Source organism: Nicotiana tabacum, chromosome 16, assembly GCF_000715075.1.
Source record: "Nicotiana tabacum cultivar K326 chromosome 16, ASM71507v2, whole genome shotgun sequence".
Classification (NCBI taxonomy): Eukaryota; Viridiplantae; Streptophyta; class Magnoliopsida; order Solanales; family Solanaceae; genus Nicotiana; species Nicotiana tabacum.
The window spans coordinates 53082855-53106288 of record NC_134095.1 but is presented as its reverse complement, the minus strand read 5'-3'; the positions used below and the strand labels follow the sequence as shown (position 1 = coordinate 53106288).

General features: G+C 36.3%; 2 protein-coding genes and 1 pseudogene across 6 annotated transcripts; 2 read left to right on the top strand and 1 right to left on the bottom strand.

Annotated features, from left to right (window-relative positions):
• The first annotated feature begins 2576 nt into the window (after nucleotides 1-2576).
• On the top strand, nucleotides 2577-6225 carry LOC107764171 (NAC domain-containing protein 17-like). 2 transcript variants are annotated; one of them, XM_016582710.2, is made up of 3 exons: nucleotides 2577-2992; nucleotides 4240-5478; nucleotides 5767-6225. In XM_016582710.2, exons 1-3 carry the CDS (start codon nucleotides 2770-2772, stop codon nucleotides 6141-6143), a joined length of 1839 nt encoding a protein of 612 aa, XP_016438196.1. In that variant the 5' UTR covers nucleotides 2577-2769; the 3' UTR covers nucleotides 6144-6225. The 2 variants fall into 2 exon arrangements, with proteins under 2 accessions (XP_016438196.1, XP_016438197.1); XM_016582711.2 differs by having other exon boundaries at nucleotides 5609-6225.
• Nucleotides 6226-7246: 1021 nt separating this feature from the next.
• Nucleotides 7247-8611, top strand: LOC107764173 (DNA-directed RNA polymerase subunit beta'-like; annotated as a pseudogene).
• Nucleotides 8133-22514, bottom strand: LOC107821070 (putative aarF domain-containing protein kinase At1g71810, chloroplastic). 4 transcript variants are annotated; one of them, XM_075232808.1, is made up of 22 exons: nucleotides 22032-22514; nucleotides 21899-21943; nucleotides 21706-21744; nucleotides 20861-21031; nucleotides 20596-20748; nucleotides 20383-20418; nucleotides 19113-19175; nucleotides 18700-18725; nucleotides 16412-16502; nucleotides 15578-15619; nucleotides 15387-15495; nucleotides 14394-14508; nucleotides 14257-14306; nucleotides 14071-14149; nucleotides 12655-12705; nucleotides 12388-12529; nucleotides 11661-11705; nucleotides 11334-11438; nucleotides 11176-11217; nucleotides 10188-10367; nucleotides 9272-9388; nucleotides 8133-8729 (listed from the first exon to the last, which is right to left on the bottom strand). In XM_075232808.1, the coding sequence occupies exons 1-22, from the start codon at nucleotides 22476-22478 to the stop codon at nucleotides 8625-8627; spliced, it is 2253 nt and encodes a 750-aa protein (XP_075088909.1). In that variant the 5' UTR covers nucleotides 22479-22514; the 3' UTR covers nucleotides 8133-8624. The 4 variants fall into 4 exon arrangements, with proteins under 4 accessions (XP_075088909.1, XP_075088908.1, XP_075088911.1 ...); XM_075232807.1 differs by having other exon boundaries at nucleotides 9272-9391; nucleotides 22032-22512; XM_075232810.1 differs by lacking the exon at nucleotides 18700-18725 and having other exon boundaries at nucleotides 19113-19156; nucleotides 22032-22512.
• Between the last annotated feature and the right edge of the window lie 920 nt (nucleotides 22515-23434).

Genomic DNA, 23434 nt, shown 5'->3' with positions numbered 1-23434 from the left:
GTGATTTAGCCTATTGATTTGTCTGTGTACATTGAGTGTTTGATTCTGATATGGTGGGATCGGACTGCATGCCGCATCAGGTGTAATAAGGGAGGATTGATATATTGGAATAAAGGTGAATATGTATGTACACGGTGGGATCGGGTTGCACGCCGCAATAGGTGGAATAAGGGTGGGTGGTAAAATAAGGGTAAATCATGATATTGATATTGATATATGGTGGGATTGGATTGCGTACCGCAATATATATATATATTATTTACTGTTATTGATATTGTTATGGTGGAATAATGGAGGATTATGTGTTGTCTGGTGGGATCGGATTGCGCGCCGCAATAACCTATATGTTTCTATTTCTTGAGCTGCATTGTTTTTCGGTATTTTTATTTGAGTTGGTAGAGATTGGTAATTTTTGGACGACACTGGTTTATTTTCGAGGTTGTGGTTATCATTCCCTGTTGGTTGTTTAATTCTGTACTGTATTTTAATTATTCTGTCATTATTATTGATTGCGTACAAGTTTTAGCGTAGGTGACCCACCTTAGCCTCGTCACTACTTTGTCGAGGTTTGGCTCGGCACTTACCAGCACATGGGGTCGGTTGTACTAATACTGCACTCTGCACACTGTGCAGGTTTTTTAGACGGTCCCAGTGGCGGTTACTAGCGAGCTCGGATCGATCACTTGCAGAGACTTGAGGTACGGCTGTTCAGCGCCCGCAGCTCGTGGAGTCCCCATCCTCTTTTCTTTTAGACGTACAACTTCATTCACACAACTTTGTACTTATTTCAAACCTTTATGTATATTACTTTAGAAGCTCATGCACTTGCGACACCAGGTTCAGGGAATTGTAATAGACGATTGGCTGTTTAACTTCCGCATTTGTATTTATAACATATATGTTATTTCAGTTAGTTAATATTGTTATGTTTAAGCTACTAAAAGAAGTAAATTGTTCTAATGTTGGCTTGTCTAGCAAGTGAAATGTTAGGCGCCATCACGATCTTGACGGTGGGAATTCTAGGTCGTGACAAAAATTGAATTACTAAAAAGATATAATATTCCTTCCGTTCTAATTTATGTGAATCTTTTCGCATTTAAGATTCAAATTATATAAACTTTGGTCTATATTTTGGCATATGTTTTTTCATCATATTGACAATTTTTTTCTTTTTATATGCTATAATATTTTTTGGATAATTTTTTGAATATTTAAATTTCTACTTTAAATATTACATCAATCTAATTTAATCAAATTAGCTTTCGAAAAACGAAAAAATTCAACTGAACTGAATTGGAGGAGTACAAAACATCTCACCTTTTTGACATAAAGACAATAACATATAGGAGTAATAATATCTTTCACTAATATTATTTTGCACTTTTTTTGGCAATATACTGTTCCCAATTGTGCGACTAATTTTTTGGGCAAAAAACCATGACACTATCCTTTATGGGATACATGAATTTGCCCCAAATGGACAACGTTACTTTGGAACGAATCAAAGGTACACAATAATTCAAACCTCAGGAAAATACTATTTAGTCCCAAAATTTCCAAATTAGTCAGCTCACTTGCTTCTATTCGTTGTAGAATTTTCTCTTCACTAAACAGATTTTTAAAAAAGAAAGCAAATTTCCATTTTCTAAAATAACAAAACCTTATTTTAATTCATAATAATAATATTCATAATACAAGGACCCCACCCAAATCTCACTAAACCTAGTGGGCGTTTGGACATAAGAATTGTAATATTTTAAAAAAGGTGAATATTTTTTTCAAGTGAAAATGGTATTTGAAAATTAAAGTTGTGTTTGGACATGAATATAATTTTGGGTTGTTTTTGAAGTTTTGTGAGTGAAAACTTTGAAAAATAGTTTTTTGAATTTTTTCAAATTTTCAAAAAATTTCACAATTTATTTTTAAGTGAAAAATGAAAAATTTATGGCGAAACAATAATTTAAAAAAAAAAAAAAAAATTTCGAGAAAAAAGTGAAAAAATTCTTATGTCCAAACAGGCTCTTAGTCACACCAAATTCTAGCTTGTTTGGATGGTTGTTACCCATTGTATTATATAGTATTGTTACTTTAAATACGATGTTTGTTTTGATTGTTACTTAAATTTTATTGTATCGTATCGTTAAATCCGTTGTTACATAACGACGAAATGTGTCACTTTATGTAATGACCGATTTGGTGTGATCGCGTCGTTACCTTGTCTTTTTCTCTCAATCTCACCCTTTATTATTATTATTATATAATTTTATTTTATTATTTACCTTACTTTTTTATATAATAATTTTATCTTGTATCATAATTTTTCTTTATAATATTGCAAGTTTATTCTTCATATTGCTGGTGCACGATATCATGAAATAATGTCAAACGACATAATCTATCCAAATATTATATTTATCAAACGATACACTGAAATACAATACAATACGATACAATACATTATGAAACGAACATAACAACCATGGAAACAAGGTGTCCCTACCAAAAAAAAACTCTCCTTTATTTCGCACGAACCTTCCTCACACCCCATATGCCCCTCTCCCCCACCCCCCAAAACCGCGAGGGTATTATTTTCTTCGCTATTTCTTATTTGACCAATCAACTCTACACTCCCACCTCTTAGGGTCATTCTCCTCAATTGACCCTTCTCAATTTCATCTTTCTAGGGTTTCCGTTTTTCACTTTTTCCTCTACAATCACAGCCACATATTCATATATACAGTGTAATTCTATTGATTTTTTGAAGAAAAAATGAAGCTTTTGGTGGATTCATCAACCCCGTCATCATCATCAGCTTGTAAAGAGATTAAGGTTTTTGGTGAAAGTAATATTTTTCCACCTGGGTTTAGGTTTCACCCGACAGATGAGGAGCTTGTTGTGTACTACTTGAAGAGGAAGATCTGTCGGCGCCGGATCTTGCTTGATGCTATTGCTGAGACTGACGTGTACAAGTGGGATCCTGAGGATTTGCCTGGTATGTATCAATTCTCTTACTATATTATATTTTTGTTATTATAATTTGAAAGATTAGATTTGTATGTGTTGTTTGAGGAGTTGACTTGATTTGATCATGTGAGTGACTGTTTTTTGTAGGGTTTTGGCGTGTGAAGTGTGTTGTTTTGTTGTGTTTGTGATTTTGTTTTTGAGGATTGTGATTTAACTGCGTGTTGTATACTTGTATTGTTTTCTTTCTGGAGTATTTTTGTCGTTGACTTTATTGTTTGGCATGATTTTACCCTTTTTGCGTTCTTAATTCTCTCTGTGGATGAAGGTGTGTACTGGTTGAAGGTTTATATGTAATGTTTATGTGTTATGCATTGTGCAAGGAAATATTAGTCATCATGGCTCTATTGTGTTTGTTTGCTTGACAAATATTTATTTGGGGTGAAGTAGATTTGTCATAAAGATGGTTTTTTGCGTAACTCTGAGTTTCTGTTAAAGGTTTACTGTGTGTGTGTGGTTTTTTTTTTTTTTTTTTTTTTGGTTTTGGCCTAGCCCGGGGGTGGGGGGGGGGGTCTATGTTGAATCCTGTGATTTTTGTGTATATTGTGATCAAAGTTTGTGTGAACTGAGGGACGAATAGGAATGGAGATCGAGGGCATATATAAGCTCTAAGTAGTTTAATTTTGAGAAAAGAAAGGATGTATCATTATCAGTATTTGACACGCACATAAGTATATTTATGATTCTTCGACATTAATGGAAATAATCATGTTCCATGTATAGCTATGGTATTCTAAATTCCTCATGTTCCATGAGAAAAGAAAGGATGTATTCTAATAGATAGGTTCTATTTTGAGTCATGTGTTTTTTGTGTATATTGTGATCAAAGTTTGTGTGAACTGAGGGACGAATAAGAATGGAGATCGAGGGCATATATAAGCTCTCAGTAGTTTAATTTTGAGAAAAGAAAGGATGTATCATTATCAGTATTTGACACGCACATAAGTATATTTATGATTCTTCGACATTAATGGAAATAATCATGTTCCATGTATAACTATTGTATTCTAAATTCCTCATGCTTCTCTTTGTTTGTTTGATGGCTTTTCCTCTCTTGACATGCTCCCTAACTTGAATTTCATACGATATTTTATTCTCTTCAATTGTCTGAAACTAATTGTTGCTGATTGATACTCATATTTGGGTTGATGTACTTTCATGACCATCTTTGAATCTTCTGAACTCTTATCTGACTGTTTTTGCAAATTTGAATTGCAGATTTGTCCAAGTTAAAAACTGGAGACAGGCAGTGGTTCTTCTTTAGTCCCAGAGAGAGAAAATATCCCAATGGAGCACGGTCAAACAGGGCAACAAAGCACGGATATTGGAAAGCTACTGGAAAGGATCGTATTATTACATGCAACTCTCGTGCAGTTGGAGTCAAGAAGACACTTGTCTTTTATAAAGGCCGAGCACCTGTAGGTGAACGGACAGATTGGGTGATGCATGAATATACCATGGATGAAGAAGAGCTGAAAAGATGTAAGAATGCACAGGACTACTATGCACTTTACAAGGTCTTTAAGAAGAGCGGGCCTGGCCCCAAGAATGGTGAGCAATATGGTGCATATTTTAGAGAGGAGGACTGGGTTGATGATGAGTGTCCAGTAGCCGAAGTCTCTGTTCAGCAGGAGAATTCCACAAAGCACGTTAATGAAGTTCCAGCTGCTGCTGATGATGCACTTGAGGAACTGCTGAAACGTATTGCAGATGATGAGCATGTGCTTCTTGAGCCTTTCTTTGTAGATAACGACTATGCATTGGATCAGCTTGTACAAGAGGAAGATACTGAAAGTACCTTGTTAGATCAGTCCTCAATGGAAGTTAATTTGTACAATCATTGTGCTGTTGTTGGCCCAAGCTGCCAGCAGTATAATGCGAACACAAGCTTTGACCTGACACAATCAGGCACATCACAATTGCAGTTGCACGAGGCAGCAGAGGTCTCATCTGCTCCTGTGAATCCTGAAAAGGTGCTACCTGCGGTGGAAGAGGATTTCCTGGAAGACTTTCTGGAGATGGATGATCTTCTTGGTCCAGAACCGAGTGTTCAAAACTTCGATGATTCAGCGCTCTCTATTCAAAACTTTGATAATCAAACACCAAATGGTCAAATCTTCGACAAGCCTGCTGGAAACCTGGGGACTGTGCAGTTTGATGACTTCGATGGCTTAGGAGAGTTTGACCTGTATCATGATGCACACTTGCTTCTTGATAATGAGGGGACATCGGTGGGGCAAAATGCTGAACTATATATGAACAACTTTGTGAATGGGATTGCATACCCAGATTCCACTACATACATGAGCACTTTCCAAAATGGCATGATGAACAACCGGCAGATGCACTTGAATCATGAAAACCAGATAAACCATCAATTATGGAGGCATGACGAAAGTTTCAACGTCTTTAACCCCATTGAAGGAGACCAATCAGTTGTTCATCAAGCAACTTCAGGTATTCAAAGAATTCCATATAGCGATGCTGCCAGTTTTGCTTGGCTAATGCCTTAATATTGTCATACTTTTTCAAGATTTGTATAAAACACATTCTCTATGTTATCTGACTTAGTGGAGCTCATGGACAGATGGATGGTATTGAATAACCATGTCATCTTCAGCATGGCAAGAACTCTTTTGCCCAAGTGGAAATGGGGGAGTTTGAGCCAGCTTCAAGAGCTCTTCTGCTGTTAATATATTGGTGCTAGATTTTATTCTAACTTTAGCAAGTTCTGGCAATGTTTAGGTGTGGTATATGATAATAATACAAATCATCCTGTGGGCGCAAATCAAAATCCAATAGCCAAAAAGAATGATGGTGCACAATCGTGGATCTCCTCTAATTTGTGGGCTTTCGTGGATTCTATACCCACCACACCTGCTTCAGCTGCTGAAAGTGCTCTAGTTAACAGGGCCTTTGAGCGTATGTCTAGCTTTAGTAGGATGAAATTAAATGCCAGGAACATGAATGTTGCTGCAGGTAATACCTCTGCAGCTTCAAGTAGTTCGGGCAAATCCAAAAATGGATTTTTTTGTTTTTCTTTACTTGGAGTACTTTGTGCAATCTTGTGGGTGTTAATAGGAATTTCTGATAAAATCCTGGGGAGATATATATCCTCATGAATATGTGAAGAGTTTTGCTTTGCTATTTTATCATCTGGCTTCTTGCCAGAATCAATGGAAAGCTGAGCACATAATTTACAGATGATAGGAAATTGTACTTGATGTATGATTGTCTCAATTCTCCTCCAACCCTGGCCCTTGACCAAAGAAACCCCTGAAACAAAGACAAACTAAATTGAGATTTAAAGATAACTATGCATTAAAAGGTGGTGTGATATGTTATCCCAAAAAAAAAAGTTGACCTATATCTCCTGTTTCTCTTTGTTTATGGTCTTAGCTCATGAATATCATCCTGCTCACAAAGGGGTGAAGGTGATGTTTTCTTTTGATTAGTAAATACTTGCCGTTTTTATTTTGTAAACTTGCTTGGATAGATTGTTTTTTCCCCCTTAGATTTATAGCAGGCAAACGTTACGTTCCATCGGATCAATAAGCTGCACGTTGCATTGCCCAAAGTGTTTATTTGTAGTCGGAATATCTGAGTAGCTGGAGTTAATAAGGTTTGTTAGGGGTGTCGAAGAATATGAAATAATCCAAAGACGGATAAACTCAAGACAAAATATAACAGCAGAAACAGAGAAAAGAATTGAAAAGGTATCCTATTTTGATCTAGGAGGTATACCTATTCTGAACCTAGTCGCAGCAGGAGTTGCACCCATTAACTGTAATCAATCGTGGCAGGAGAAGCACCCCAAAACCTTGAGATACCCGCGACCTCAGATTGCTCAATCTCCGGTCATTGCTATCTTGTGCGCATTTATCACTAAGTTGTATGACCACAAGATGGACTATAAAGCATTTATCGTTATAGTTGCATGACCATAGCGTGGACTATTGAAAGTTATGATTTAGATTACTCTTTTATGTAATTTCTAGTTTCTCAATGGCATATCGAATTATCGATTACTAAAACGGCGCTTTTAAGTTTCAATTTTAAAGTGTCCATATCCTTAACAGTTTTAAATCTCAAAGAATTGCGAAGTTTAATTTCGTATGGTTATTTTGTTGATTGAAGCGCATACGATACATTCTAAGGACTACCAGGCGGACATTTGTGAATATCATGCTTCACGTATGCTTTATGTAGATTTACCAGGTGATGGAGGAAATTGAATGTATTCAACGCTGCAATTATATGGTTCTTGCTCCAGTTTCAGTAGGGAGATAATCGATTGCCTTTGTCAATGGCAAGGCAATCGACATTTAGTTTTTCGGTTTATTGCCTGGAACTCGTGGGAAATAAAAGAAGAAAAGGAAGACAACTACCATCTCGCTCTTTCAAGCCACAGCCATTTCTGGCTACTAAGAAGCTACTCCTAATTTTCTCACTTACCGATCTTTTAACAATAAGTAGATCTACGTCAGGAGAATTAGTAATGTGTCAAGAGAAATTAGTACAAGAAGCCGTGGATACCCTTCTTGATAATGGAATCCAGGGACAACCAATGAGGGACGGTCATAATAAAGTTTATAAGTCATTTTCTGATGTAATTGAAGGAAGGAGGGAAGATTTCGTGAGACTGCGCTTGGCAAACGAGTCAATTATTCAGGGCGTTCTGTCATTATCGTGGGTCCTTTACTTTCATTACATCGATGTGGATTGCCTCGTGAAATAGCAATAGAACTTTTCCAGACATTGGTAATTCGTGGTCTAATTAGACAACATCTTGCTTCGAACATAGGAGTTGCTAAGAGTAAAATTCGAGAAAAAGAGCCGATTGCTTGGGAAATCCTTCGAGAAGTTATGCAGGGACATCCTGTATTGCTGAATAGAGCACCCACTTTGCATAGTTTAGGCATCAATTATCGGCTTACAGAAGTCCAAAATATGCACGTTCTGGAGCAGCCAACGGCATCAGCCTCAGTACATCATCAAACAAAATAATCCAGCAGAGGAAACCCTATATTTCTTGTGGAAGACAGTACCTTCCCTTTCCCAGTGAGGCAAATGGCGCATTTCAGCTACTTCAAAACCTTTATGTAGCAAAATTTGAATAAAAAGAAGATTTTCTATTAAAAGGACTTCATTGAGTTCTCATGGCCAAGCTTGTAAGCTCATTCACGAGGTCTTATTTGTTTTTACATTTCGTCTAGCAAATTTTGTACACTTGACTTGAATGGTACAAGAAAAAGAAGCAGCAGTGCAAATAAAATTTTGACAGGTATCAGCCGTGTAATTGTAATAGGAGAATTAGAAAATGGTGCCTGCATTTTGCCTCCATGCTATATTTTTACTACCTATATAATTTTAGATCTTTCTGCGTTTGTTGCAACTGCATAGCTTCAGGAAATTGAGCTTCTCCACATTTTATGTTAAAATCAACCAAGATCTTTTCGCTCTGGAATGGCCAACTTGATAAGATAATTGCTCACTCCCACTGTCCCACAAACCTCAAAAAGCTCTTCGACGAGGACCAAATTTGAATGTCTTGTTTTTTTTTTTTTTTTTTTTTTTTTTACAGTTGTGAAAGCTGAAATATTTCACAAGAATACCCTCTGTAACGTCCTTGCAGCGACTCGGGAAGCCAGCTTTCCAGCGAAATCAGCAGGCAAGAGAAGCAACCGTTGTTGCATATCTTGTGGAAGCTGCAAAATACATGCATCCATTAGTAAAACCTGCAAAAGCTACAAAATAGTCTTCACGCAAATAAGTGCATTTTGTTTTTGGTTATAAAAAAGTGAGTTTCATGCTCGTTTTCAAAAACCCATCTATTAGCAATTTGGCACGTATTTACCATTTGCTGTCGAAGGCAGTTAAACTGAAAAAAGAGACTGACAAAAAGTGGAGCTTATATGGTAAAATGAGAGGATAAAGTTTTAAACATAAGCCATCAATTTGTAATAAACACCGTAATATAAACCTATCAACTTAAGCTAGTGTAAGAGAGGTAATTAAAGGGGTGTGCCCAGTTTTCTAATCATCGATCAGGCCTACTTATGCAGTTAAGCTCTCATGACATCTGTAGCCCTTCTTTCTTTCAAAAATTACTGAATCAGTTTTTCTCTATAAACAACAGCTAAAAGATTGGATTAGAATTATGGAGATACACTATCACTGCCATCATAAAGAAGCGACCAGTTATAAAGTTGGTTTTTATCATGGAGATAATAAATCGCTTGAGCTTTACCTCAGGTAGAACTGAAAGGAGGGGGAGAAGTTCTTGCACAGCTTCAAATTGCTGAAGGGATACAGGCACTCCATTCAAAGATATCATCTGCTCTTTGGATGTGCTAACTCCTTTAACCTTCTATAGATAATGAGTTATGAGTCCGCGTTTTACTAACATATGAAGTAATTGTGCAATAATCATAAAAATCAACTTGGCACTGAAATGATTGGTACTGTGGTATCCCTAGTTAAATCAAGTTTTATAAATGCACAGGGATGTACAGATAACATAAGAACATAACAGTTCAGTAACGGGAAGATTATTTCTTTTACAGAAAAAGTAACTAGTCTAGGAGCTTGGAGACCAAGATGGTGAAATGTGAAGCGGAATTCAGCTGGAGAGAAACATCTTCTTGGATTTCCATGCATGTTCAAGCATGCATCATGAAATAAATCTGATCTTTAGCAGCTAATTAAGAGCAAGCAGTGTGATTATGTTGTCATAGTGTGGCAATACACTGGAAGGCTCACAATTGGTCTTTGAGGGGCCACTACATCAATATTCATAATGGAACTTTGGAAATTTCAAAGACATGTAAAATAGGGAGAACATTCTTATGGAAATAAGAATGATACTGCACTCTCATTATTAAACTGATGCTTTTTCAGGTGTTTCCAAGTTCCAATATCTTAGTTGTTCATGGATCGTAATAAATGTTTGTATGTCTGAGAGCATTTTTCTTCGAGAATACAGCATGTTATGGGAGGTAACCATGGATATTCTCGCTCTATTATTAACAGTGATAAACATGTGTAAGTAATAGTAATCCATACAAAAACTGTTCTTAGATACTTTTTCCATATTGTGCATCGTGGTGGTTCTATATCAACTGCAAGAAAACACACGTCTATTTTTGTTTGCAAGAATCTCTTACCATGCTGGGGTTCTCGGCCTCTCTAAGTCCTGATATCAACAGTATCAGACGTTGCAGATTTCTTAGATTAGTAATATCTTCATCAGTCAATGACGATGGTCGGGAGGGAGAGAACGGTAGCCTAGCTGCAACTGCATTGGCTACTGAATCAAGAGTTGCAATACCAAGTGCATCCATACCCTGTAAATTGGAGAAAAGAGTGACTTCCTAATACAACCAGTGCGGATGATGAAAATTACAGTGAAAGAGTAGCATTCTGGAAATTTTGGACACAATATCAGAAACCAACCAACATGGAAAGGGAGTTAAGCTATAACCACTTTTCAACACACCAAATGAAGTGGAAATTCGCCAATTTGAGTTTCTTAGATTATTCACATTAGCACGCATACTGATTCCACGTGAAAATGAGGAATGCAGACTCTAACATCATCAAGAGCACTGGTTTTGGGACTGTACAGGATATTTTAAATTTCCATGTCATGTTCAGTGATTGAGCAGTATCTTGCTTTACTTTAAAGTATTGGGTCTTGCATTGTCAGATAGATTTCCATCCACAAACTACCAGTATGATAGTGAAACCTCTCTTCACCTATCCTTTATCTCTTTGTTATCTCTAGTACTCCTACTGGGACTTGTTTTTGGAATAAGAACAAAGAAGAGAATTCCCAAATCATCAATAATATCAGAATCAGAAACACCAACCAACTACGAGTACTAATGATGCAAATCAGTTTGTCTGTCACTAGAATCCATTGAAATAGAAAACTTGACTGATACGTTATCAAGCTGAAACTGCATACAGATTTGACCAAACAATTATTTCTATATATTGGTATAGGGTCTTTTCCTATTCATCTACATTCAAGGCAAAAGAATTTCCAGCCACTACAGTATTTATCACGTGTTTGAATTAAGTCAAACGAAGGTGCTGAGCATTGATGAAAAGTTTGCTTGAATTTTTGTAATTTCAAACAATGGTCCATACCTTGGCAAATTCCTCAAGTAGAAGTTCTCTGACAAAGGCACCCTGAAAATAAACAAATGAACTAATAAGAAGTGCATCTGTGTATTTCTTTCTTTATTTTCAGGTGCAATCCAGCTTCTGGACTGTTTAATAGTGTAATATTTTCTGAGATAGAATACCTTATCATCCAGTGTAAAAGAAAGAATTTGCTTGATAATGACCTTCGAATCGGTCTCACCATTTTGCTTGTTGATCAGTGTTCTCTCTGTCTTGGCACGGAGAGACTGTTATGAAGAGAGATTCAGAATCTACACTTGTATATCAGAAACAAATACTAACTAATATGGTGAAACTATGAAATACTTAAAGATTTCCAATTTTCTCATATGTAACTCGCATATCAAGAAGAACACAAAATTCAGCTGCAGCATCTAACTTACACTAGTTAATTGTCAGACGTATGATGACAAATATAAATGCGACAAAATATATATCACAAAGCTTACCTCTGATAAGAGTGACTCCAGTCGATCAATCCTGAACTGACCATCCTAATATAAGAGTATATGGAATTAGAATTTGCCACGAGTACATAAACAGTTAAAACTTGCAGTTACAAAATTTATTAGGTTAATAACACCATAACCAGTAAAACTTCTGTATACTGTCTCATGCTTGAAGCTTGATATGTCTCTACCTAATATTAATAAATTAGTCTTTGATTTCTTTGAAGAAAGCCCCTTCAAAGAATTCACAATTAGTTGGAGACAAGTTTGTGTCGAATACAATGCTTAGTAATTCCCAAAAAGATAATGAGAAAGAAAAAGGATAGGAAAGAAAAAGGTGTTGCTAGCATTGCTGCATCCATACATGATTGACACCTAGCTCATCGCACATTATTTCATCAAATTGATAATTAAATATTTAAAAATCATCCCTTTCTTCCATATCAAAGGAGAAGAAAAACAACCCTCTTTCATGCAAAAAGCACAAGCATAAGATACTTGAGATTCATTTCCAATTAAAAAATTTGAACTCATGAACGTGACTAGTACAGATTTGTGACTTTTCCTCGTCTAGGAAAATTAATTGTTAGTGATCCAGCTGTGGCACCAAAAATTTGACTGGAGGTCAGAAACATGAAGTGGTACGAGGTCAATCAAGTTGCTTGTGCAAGGGGACAGCTGGGAATTGGTGCTAAGAAAGAGAATAAGAGATCACATTTGCATATACCTTATAAAGAAGTGCTCGTAAAGAAGCTTTCAGTTTTGGTGAGCTGTCAGTTAGTACTTTTCGAGCAATCCATGGATACGTGCTGCCCAGAACTTTGTATTCTGGATTGATGCCAATAGCAATGCCCTCCAATACAGCTAGGCTAGATGTCTCAGAAGCATCAGCACATGACATCAGCCACCAACAGAATAAACGGGACAAAGGAAATTGAAAACAAACTAATCCCTAATGATTCTTTTTGTTGTGAAACTTTACACGCCAAATTACCTTCGGATGACAAGAGAGAAATAAGAAGGTATTTGAAACTTAAATTTGTACCTGTAATCAAAGAGTTTGGCAAAACTTATTAAAAAATATAAAAAAAATCAAAAGAATACTGCAAAGAGTAAATGATAGATCTGGCATTTGGTGTCCTCATAAGAAAAACCAATATCTACTAAGGCATTATCAAGACAACAAAGAACATATCTGAAAATTATCATCAATGATCTCAATATGAATGATAAGGTTTTCCAGATTTTCTATCAAGCAAGTTCATTCGTTTCGAAAAGCCATATAGTCCGGCATGCAACAGTGCATGCAACTCCCATCGTAATACTTCAGTGTCCTGAGAAAAGGGGCAGATCCAGGATTTCAAGAAGATGGGTGCATTATTACGAAGAGGTAGATCCAGGATTTAAATCTGTCGGGTTTGACCTCTTGGTTCTTACCATTGAACCCATTAGGCATTCAAAATTAAACTTTTTTAAAATTTGAGTAACTTTCACACACACACACACACACCTACATAAGTATTAAAGTTGTATAATGCCTACATTAAAACTAGCAGCAGTTGAGGATGTAGCATATAGTTAATGAGTTCAGAGGTAGCATATAGTCAATGGGTTGAACATCCTCCACTGCTACTAGTTTTAATATGGATATTTGATTTAATTATATATATTTTATGGTGACAAAAAGAGAATAGGGATGTCAATATCTCAGACTTGGAATTTTGAAAGAAAAAACCAAACCAAGAAAGAAAGAAGAAAAAAGTACTAATTTAGAATGGAAGAAGGGTCACCAGACATACCATGTGTGGGCCTAATTCTAGAAAAGAAGGAAAAAAACAGCAAGAAAGACATGGGAATTGAACCCTGGACCTCATTTATAAAGGTGCACCCAATAACCACCATATGGTTCTTTGAGCTTGGGAGCACACACACACACACATATATATATATAAGTATTTTTGAAGAGATATAACATTGCTATACATAGTCTAGGGAGGGGAACTTAGGTGCATATGAATCCATGTCCTCCAAAGATCCCCCACTGGCTAGAAGCACAAATATTCTATCCAGTAATCTAGCAGATCAGCTCAGAATCCAGATCAAGATCAAGATCGACCACTAAGATTGTTCAATAAACTAAACAAGGATTAGTGCCTTTAATAGGATACATCTTTTAAAAAATGTTTCTTTTCCTTCTTAAATTGTTTATTTAGAGAAGCTCCCTTCTCCGGGCCTATCCTCATCACAGCATGCTCCATGAGATATACATCTTTCACAAACTTAGAAAGTAAGAAATGATTAAAGCACAAGTGAAATAAGACCAAATTACATCACATAAGAAAAGGTAATCACAGGAAAGCAAAGATATGTTCAATTTCAATCGAAAGAAGTAATCATGAAAAGCGCTTACATGGTGATTCCCAAATCTCCGAGAAGATCCCCAAAGCTTACATTACGGACTCCTTTGGCGACAGCATCCCGAAAAACACCTAATGGTGAAAATCATATCAGTAAAGAAGAACCCAACAAGTATATCACTTTCTAGGTCTAGACATATAACTTTAGAGCTAATAAATATCAAAATAAAGGACAAAACCTGTTAAAGCTTCTGTAACTGCAGCCTTGTCACTTGTGGGTGGAATAAGCCTGTCAAAGCATATATGTAGCAGAACTAAGCAACTTTCTAATATTAAGAAAGGACCTTGCTTTGAGTAGTGAAGATAATAATAATACCCAAGAGTGACAAAATCCTTGGCCAATGAACTGTAATCACGATTCACAAAATGGAGACATGCTTCAATGAAACCATCACGAAATTCTTGTTTGAATTCACCCATCATACCGAAGTCTGGGATTGAAAGCAAGTTTAAGTTAAGCAATTGATGACAGGTAGCTAAAGCTAAGGCACTTAATTGGGACAAAATATCCATATTGTTATCGACTAACTTTAAGAAAATAGACCTTAGGTCTGACTCAAACCAAAAGCTAGCTCAAGTGGTGAGGCTGTTCAAGACCATAAAAGGAGACTACAACCAATACACATAATCAATGTGGAATTCTAACACTTCCTCTCCCCCACGACTGGACATCTGGAGTGTGAAGTAATATTAACTTGGGTGTGGCCAACATTGATTGGGTAGCCCGACATCACGGATGAATCTGATTTTGATACCAAGTTAACCTTGGGCCTGAGTCAAACTCAAAAGGTAGTTTCAAGTGGTGAGGATTGTCCAAGTCGATATAAGGAGACTATAACCCAAACACTTTTGATATGAGATTCTAACACTAAAACATAGAATAACTATGAACATCAGAAAGAACCACAGAAACACAGAGAAGTTTGTTCTCATATACACTTTCATAAGACATTCAAATATGATACTTTGAGTTTCCATGTAGATAGCTACTTTGAGTTCTCAGCAGCATTTTCATTTGTGAGCTATAAGACAATAGCTAAAACCAATTCATGAAAGCTAATCGGATTAAACAAAGTAGACATTTCAACATTCTCCTTAAGAAAAAAATGACAAACGCTAGAGTAAGAAAGAAAAAAGGAAAGTAGCACGTATAAAAGGTTACCGACATATATTTGGAAAAATAGCAAGTACAAAAGGTTACCAGCATATGTTTGGAAACATAGCTTGTACAAAAGGTTTCCAACATGATATATTTAGTTAAAAGATGGCATCCTGCATGCGTATTGAGAAATGAAAATAAATGAAGTACCTAAGTAAGCTAGTTTCCCATCATATGTACGAAATAGATTTCCAGGATGTGGATCTGCATGATAGAATCCATACTCTAGAAGTTGATTGAATGAGCAATAAACCCCTACCTGTGAACATTAAGTTCACTTTAAAGTACGGTTCAACGTTGAAAAACAGATAAACATTGAGGAAATGAGTTTCATGACCTACCTCAACCAAATAAAGATCCTTGACCCCAGCCAGCTTTTGCCCCTGGCCAAGAAAAAGGTGTAGTAACATGAGCAATATGTCTAAGTTTCTTAACACCGGGGGAGGGGGAAAATAGACACTAGTTGTTGGCTATAAGATATGCCACCTCATGTGACCTAAATAAAAAGATTATTGACACTCTCATGTTGCTGCGAACATATATATGTCAAAGAACCAAATGAGATCATGTTGGTGCTATTGGAGCTACTGTGTTTATCTGTAATACCTTAATATAATGAAACCAATTAAAAAAAAAAGGAAATTCTTCAAAGGAAACGACGAGATTCTCAAACATTTTATCCAAGTTAATAGAGATGTAAACCTTAGTCTAACTTAGACCCCTTTGGATGTAACTCTTTAAATGTTGTGTTGATGCTTCTCTCCCCCCTAACTAGGTAGTGCACATCAACTAGTGAATATGTTAATCTAAAGAAACTCCCAGTCAAGTATCCTCTTTACCTTTCCCTTCCGGGCCTGAATGTCAGGGACTGTCAGAAAGCCATAGAAATTGCAAAAAGAGATGTTTCAATCAGAGCAGCAAGTATAAGGAAGAGACAAAATGTTCTCAAGATCAGTGCCCTTCTGTAAGAAAATCTCCAAAATCATTTTTTTTAAATTCAGCATTTTTACTAATCAGGTCTTTATTGACTTTGACATTTGCGTGGAAGAAATCCAACTGCTACTTTCGGAAAGATAATATAATGTCCAACATAATTGTCACGGGCTAACACAAAATCTCACTGAACATAATTATCACGTGACTGTATGCTTATAGCTACTGGTATGTAGTTGTACCTCAATCCACTGCATGGTGAGCACTTTCCGAGTTGTTTGTGCCAAATACATTTCTGGTACCACAACGTCTTGTATTACACCATACAATTGCCTGCTCATGCAATATATGAGATGTTTAGATCATGGATGAATAAAAGAAGATTTCTCCCTGTTAACTTAGTAGATGCACGAATCTGCAGTTACAAACTAAAGAGTACCATACAATCAAATGCCACTGGTTCTAGATGAAGTATGCATAATCAACCTAGTAAGCAAGTACGAAATTGCCTTAGTGAGCTCGAAAAAGAGGAAGGAAGGGGAGGACGCTTTTGCACAAGAACAAAGGTTGAGTCATAGGGGATTGCTTGAGGAAGGCCCACATACCATTCCGAGGGGTCCTCTCTCTTCCTCATTCTATTTCTGACTTATGGATTGCCTTAAGAAAAGCATTATTTCCTTTGTTTTGCTAGATAAAAAAAAATTCTACCGACTAAGCTGGTTCACCTCTAGAATTATGTATGTGTCTGTTTTCCTCCTCCTCTAGTAAAGAAAGGGCATCCTCAGAACAATAGAGCCTAGCCAGAGAGAGGACATCCCCCATGCTGCGGTTCGTAAAGGTCTCCTTACGAGAGTGTTATGCAAAAAGGACCAAGGAGGATCCTATCCTAAAGGAGAAGGAGTAGGAGTAGGAGCTAGCTTTACAGGTGGAATCGAAGCGAAGAAATTAGTCATGCCATGACAATCTATATGGAAGGGAAGTTTTGTTGATGCATTCCTCTTGAGAATGAAGAAGAAGAGAGATCTTCTTTTTAAGAGGAAAATTTGGTCAGGTAGATCTTCTATTTCGCCGGAATTCGTTGATTGCTCCATACAAATTTACAGTGGAAAAATTCCTATTCGTTGTAAGATTACTGAAGGAAAGGATGGTCATGAATTTGGAGAGTTTGCTTCTACACGAAAACGAAGACCTTCGAGAACAAATATTTGGACCGAAAAGAAAAAAGGGAAAAAAGTAAAGTCTAAGGGTATATGGCACGAAAAGGAAATCCTATTTCGGTAAGACATGATCTGAATCATAGTTCATATTCAAGTTGGTTTAGTGAGGGCGACCGCAAAAGTCACCGAATGGGTTAGTCTTTTAGTTCTCCCAGATTATAGGATGCACAAACTATGATAATCAACTATTTTTCACATGGTGCATGGAACTTTTCTTCGCGAGAGTGAACATCTAATAAAAGTTGGCTAGTATCTTTGAGGGGCGGATGTAGAGCAAACGGTACGGGTTCCCGTGAACCCAGTAACTTTTGCATAAACCCTGTATTTATTCTAAAAAATCATTAAAAGTATAAGAATATTTAGCTTGGAACCCAGTTAGTTGGTCCAATTATTATGTAGATTAACTTGAGATTGTTATAGGAACCCATAAGCTTAAAATTTTGGATCCGCCTCTGGTATCTTTATAAGAAATACCAAATTGCCATATGCCCATATCCAATAAGGAGACATTCATGATGGACCTGATCCTAAATAATTGTTCAGGACTTCAGGTGAAATCAGATTGAGATCACATTCGTCTGATGTGCTTTTTCATTATTTTCATGCTTTCAACTATTTTAGGCGAGTTTTCTCTCCCTCATTTTTATGATATTTCCGTCCCCGTATGTACTTTTGATGTTTTCATATGACATCTCAAAGTAGTTTAGTGTGGCATGTGCATGAACAAGGTCATTTCCTCTTGGTCTCCATGCATCAGAAAGCCAAACAAAGGAAAATTAGTAAGCAGGATTTGTCTACCGGAGTTTCGTAAGTTCCTCTCTCTCTCTCTATATATATATATATACACATATATATTTAAAATTTATGCAATTTCGTACAGTTCATTGGCTCATTGAAGAGGATAGGAGGAAATACTTCTCTCCCTACCTGCTGGCTGCTGCTTAACCACCTCATTAACCAGAGAAACATTGGAGGCTATCTTTCTATTATTTTGTATTTTTTCCTTAACTCACAGAAGGGAAAGGGTCAAAACCATACTTCATAATAATCAGTAAAATGCTTAAACAAAATACTTTCAGATTTAGTTGATAGTGTTTTAAGAAAGGTTTCCAGGTTCTGCACATTAATTTAAGGGAAAAGGCTTAAAATTGCAAATTATTAGATCAGTGTTTCAACAGAAACATCAACCAATTACAAAGCTTTTGCGAGAATGTATGCGACCAACAGAAGCTGATTGCAATAGATAATCCATTAAAGCATTCTATAAAAAAAATTCTCATGTACCTGATTTGAGCTTCAAAAACACTACTCACCGGTTAACCCTCTTAAATTCCCGAAGCTTGGTGCAATATCAGAAAATTTCAACACGACACAATAATAAATAAAAAGGAGAGGTATTATTATATAATGGACAGCTCCAAATCAGCATTAGTCATAAAAGGGAACAAAAAAGATTTAACACATTTGATATATTTATCTCATGATCAAAGCTAGTCATTCATAAACTTCAAAAACCAACGGTAAATTCTGTAAAAGACCTTGGAGCCAATTGCTTATCTTGTCGTTAACCATAAAAAGCAGTGAATCTCTTAGGTTTTTAAAATGCAAACTCACTCATCACAACAATCTAAGTGAGACTGGATTAAAAGTAGATTAAAGGTATGCAAGGAACAACAGATTTCAGATATCTTATACAGGATGCATTCAGGTAGATTAACTATTTTACCGAAATTTGACTCCATTCCGTGCTTCTTGTTTGTAGTCCATCTCCTGCATTCAATTTGATCACCTGTATTCAATATAAAGCACTAAGAATATTCCTCCTTCTATGTTATTAAAAGTAATTATTGTTAGTTCGATTTTTGTGTGTGTGTGTACATGTAGGCAAACACAGATTCTAGTCCATAGATATGTGTACATGAGGATTTGAGCCAGCTATATGAATCCTCTATATCCATTTGCTATCTGGGTCCATTTTATTTCAATATTAAATGATTACCTTTGAAGACAGATTAGGGCACTCTAAATCTCAAACTATAACTACTTTAATTATAACCTATATGGATCCTTTGCTTCTATATCCCCAATCTTCAATCATCGTATTGTCATACTTATGGACCTGTGCATATGAACGTCTATGCAAAACATGGCAAAACCATCTCAAGCAATCTTGTTCCATTTTATTTTCCATATCTGCTGCTTGCGTCCTTTGTCAAATGTGATTATCCAATCTTACATGGCTTCAAAAAAAAAATGTTCATTTGATCTCACTTCACCTTCATTCTTCTTATTTGAGCTAAATTTGCAGTGCATATATTCTATCTTACTTCCTATCCTAAAAAACTTACTCTCAAGTATTCTCCATAGTTCTAACTTTGACAAACTCCTTTGCTACTTTCATCAATATATCATGCACCATAAAACCTCATCCCTTATACGGTAGGAGTAGTTAACTACTCATCCACAATTAGGATAAGCAAGTATAGGATCAAGGAAATCATTGGTGTAAAGGAAGGTCCTTTGTATCTCCTCCAACTCTTCTCCTCTATGTAATTATGTATTTATGATTCCTTTCTTCTCAAGAGGATCTTTCTTGACACTATCATATGTTGGAGTATCAATGTGGAGATCCTTCTTTTTCTCCCTATTAAGTCCCATCAATCTTTTCAAATATAATTTAAACTTAGTAATAAATCTATAATGTATAAACCCAAACTAGTTCACTATCACCCTTTGAATGTTCCTGAGTCTATCTATGTAACTCTTTCCATTGTTTAATCGTATCATTTAGAAGCTTAATCCATGATAATCCACAAAACCTACTAACCGGCTAATAAAGGGGAGGGGGGGGGGGAGGGGAATTCCTCTTGCGTGACAAAAAATATGAACTTAAAAGCTGAAAGTTTTGATCAGTTGACTAAGTTTTAAATGTGACAGTATCAGAGCAAGTATGTGGACAGCGCATATATAAGGAAGATTAAGATATAACTGCGTACCCGAAAAAGACTTGAGGCCCACTCATCAATAACTGCCTGTATATTGGACAGAAAATTTGCTCAGGACAAGTAATTGCAAAGAATATGTCTTGTCATGGTTGAAAATAGATGCTTGTGCACACTAAGAACGCACAGCAGCCTAAACCATTTATGTGTTCCACATCCCATCCCATTTTTTCCTCTCAGCAAGGAATTTTACTTGTACTACAATACCTGAAGATCAGTATTAAGCTTTCCCGCCCTCCTTATTAAGCCTGCGAGATAACGTAAAATCAATATGTCCAAGGAGATTGAACTTCGAACTCCAGGTCTCTGCACCTTTACAGCAACAACTTGTCCACTAGAACGTAGCCTAGCTTGATAGACCTTAAAAAATGGAACTTAAATATAGTTGCTATCACATTTGGCTTTATACGAAGTGTGAATATGAGTCCGCCTAATTAAAATATAAGAAAAAGAAACCCACTACTTCACAGACCTGTCCAAGTGACGCTGCTGCAACAGGCTCCGGTGAGATCTCAGAGAACACCACATCTAAGGGCATGCCAAGCTCTTTCTCTATAATTTGAAAAGCTACTTCAGAGGAAAAAGGTGTTATCCGATCTTGCAACTGAGATAGCTCATCCAAATACAACGGTGGTACCAAATCCTAGAAGCAATGTAAGTTTGATGAACATCACTAACTTCAGTGAAACATGGGGTGCTGTCACTACGAGTGTGCACCTTCAAACAATTAATTCTTGCAGAGAGCTACTTGCACTTAATTTCCCATTATTTCACAGCAAGTAAGAATTAATTGCTGCAAACTGAATCAGTTTATGTTTTGGATGCATGCCCAGAATTTTAATCAAGATATCTTTGGACCTTAATAGTTGCATAACTTGGAGAGTGAAGAATGAATTTTTGGAATCCCATTATTTTCAAGCAGCTTCTACTCGCAGACAGCGAGTTCTAAAAACTGCACTTTTGTTTTCTACATTTTTTTCTTTCCAGAAATCTAAAAGATGTCTAAAAAAAAGTTGAGTTTCAGAAAACAACATAGATCTCCAGTCAAAAAGGAACGAAATTCAATATGAAATCTATAATCCAGTATGCTAGCTGCAATCGTGCTAACTATTTCTCATTTTCAGAGTCCTTCTGTTGTTAAATGTAATACAATTCGAACTTGTTGACAAATATTCGTAAATGGAAAGGGGAGCTAATGCCAGTTTAGTCCAGCAAGGAAGTAAATTCTCTCTGTCAGCAGAAAATTGCTGGATGTTGAGTGGAAGTGAATGCAAAAAATTGGAGATAAACTGACTAGCTGAACAACTCGTTACTTACAGGACGAGATGAGATAGCCTGCGCAATTTTAACATATGCCTGCAAAAGAAATTTTAAAAAGAGGCTTATGAATAGGGAGACACCTTAATATTGCCACTACCATATAAAAAATACTCATACTGTTTTTTAAAAAACAAAACTAATTGGGAGAATTATTGAAGTAAAATTTGCAAGTTGAATTAATAAGGCATACTGGACCAAGCTGTACTAGTATCTTCCTCAATTCTGCAGCTCTAATCTACAAGGAAAAAATAAATAAATTAATTCAAATACACATAACGAAGATGCATTATTCTAAAATATGTACCGATATAATTAATACTAACTTTGAACATCTCATCGGCACGTTCGTTAACAATATCCATGTACCTGACGGCGAACCACTTGCCGAGAGTAGAACCGATTTGGACAAGTCTACGAACGACAATCAAAGGTTTCTTCTGATAAAACGCGGCGATTTTCGCGATATTGTACTCCGTGAGAGACTCCTCATCCGCTGAATTCAGCTCGAAAACGTAGCCGGAGTACTTTGTGAAATCGTCCACCTCCCGCGCAACTGCAGCAACCGGCAGCGCTGCGCACCGGGAAGTGGAATTCACCTTCCTCCGCTGGAATAGACGGCGGAAGGAGCGATCGGAAAATGAAGTGCCGGCTAATAACGGTGACGGTTGTGGCCGGAGTGCTAGCATATTGTGGCGGAGCGATAGTATTTTTGCTTCAGTGTCTGTTAGGACGGTTATGTAAGGCTGAAAATTACTCCAAACATAATACATGATATCACAATTTTTTTTTTTTTGCAAAATGTTATTTGTGTGTGTTGATTTTTTTAGAAGTTTTAGATTTTTCAGAATTGCATTTTTTTAATGGTTTTTTTTATAATGAGAAATTTGTACTTTTAGTCCCTCAACTTTTGACAAATTCTTATTTTGAGCATTGTGACATTTGTCTAAGCGCATCTAACTCTTAATTATTAACATGTACGATTTTGATCGCTCTATTTGTGAACCTTCACAAATCTAATATTTTAAAATATATAATCACACGAGTCTAAATGTAACTGATTCCTACGTAAAGGAATAAAAAACACATAGATGTGCTTAGCCATATATCACAAAGACCAAAATGAAATTTTACCAATAATTGAGGGACCAAACACGTTATTCAGTTTTTAAATTTTGAGATTTGGGGTGTGTTTGGTATGAAGTAAAATATTTTCCAATTTTTCCATGTTTAATTGACTTAAATATTTTGAAAAATATTTTTCGAAATAATAAAAGAAGAAGAAGAATATTGCATAGAAAAGTAGGGAGAGAGAATTCTTATTAATATGGGATCAATTACAATAGAATAGAACCCCTCTATTTATAGGGGAAAAGTAGTAGTCACCAAGTAACAAACCCTAGAATCTCTCTACAATATAGTCATTCACCTTAAATAGAATTCTATTTATAACACTCCCCCTTGAATGTCTATTCAACAGATAACGTGCCTCGTTAAAACCTTAACTAAAATAAAACCCTATGGGAAAAAAAAATTTAGAGAAGGAAAAAGAGTACACATATCTAATAATACCCCTTTTGGTTGTCTCGTTAAAAACCTTGCAAGGAAAACCCCGTGGGACAAAACCTTGTAAGGGAAAACGAGTGCAACGCGCATTAACTCCCCCTGATGAGAGCATCAATTCACATCCTTGAGCCTTCGCATCCCAATCTTGTACACTAACTTCTTG

What these genes read in the sequence shown, in the direction of transcription:
- LOC107764171 (XM_016582710.2), top strand. Translation starts at nt 2,770, where the DNA reads ATGAAGCTTTTGGTGGATTCATCAACCCCGTCATCATCATCAGCTTGT. An exon ending in GGATCCTGAGGATTTGCCTG is followed by an intron (nt 2,993 to 4,239) that starts GTATGTATCAAT and finishes TTTGAATTGCAG; the next exon opens with ATTTGTCCAAGTTAAAAACT. An exon ending in TGTTCATCAAGCAACTTCAG is followed by an intron (nt 5,479 to 5,766) that starts GTATTCAAAGAA and finishes GGCAATGTTTAG; the next exon opens with GTGTGGTATATGATAATAAT.
- LOC107821070 (XM_075232807.1), bottom strand. Translation starts at nt 22,478, where the DNA reads ATGTATTATGTTTGGAGTAATTTTCAGCCTTACATAACCGTCCTAACA. An exon ending in CAGCAGCGTCACTTGGACAG is followed by an intron (nt 20,749 to 20,860) that starts GTCTGTGAAGTA and finishes CCATTTTTTAAG; the next exon opens with GTCTATCAAGCTAGGCTACG. An exon ending in TCCTTTCAGTTCTACCTGAG is followed by an intron (nt 8,730 to 9,271) that starts GTAAAGCTCAAG and finishes TGTATTTTGCAG; the next exon opens with CTTCCACAAGATATGCAACA.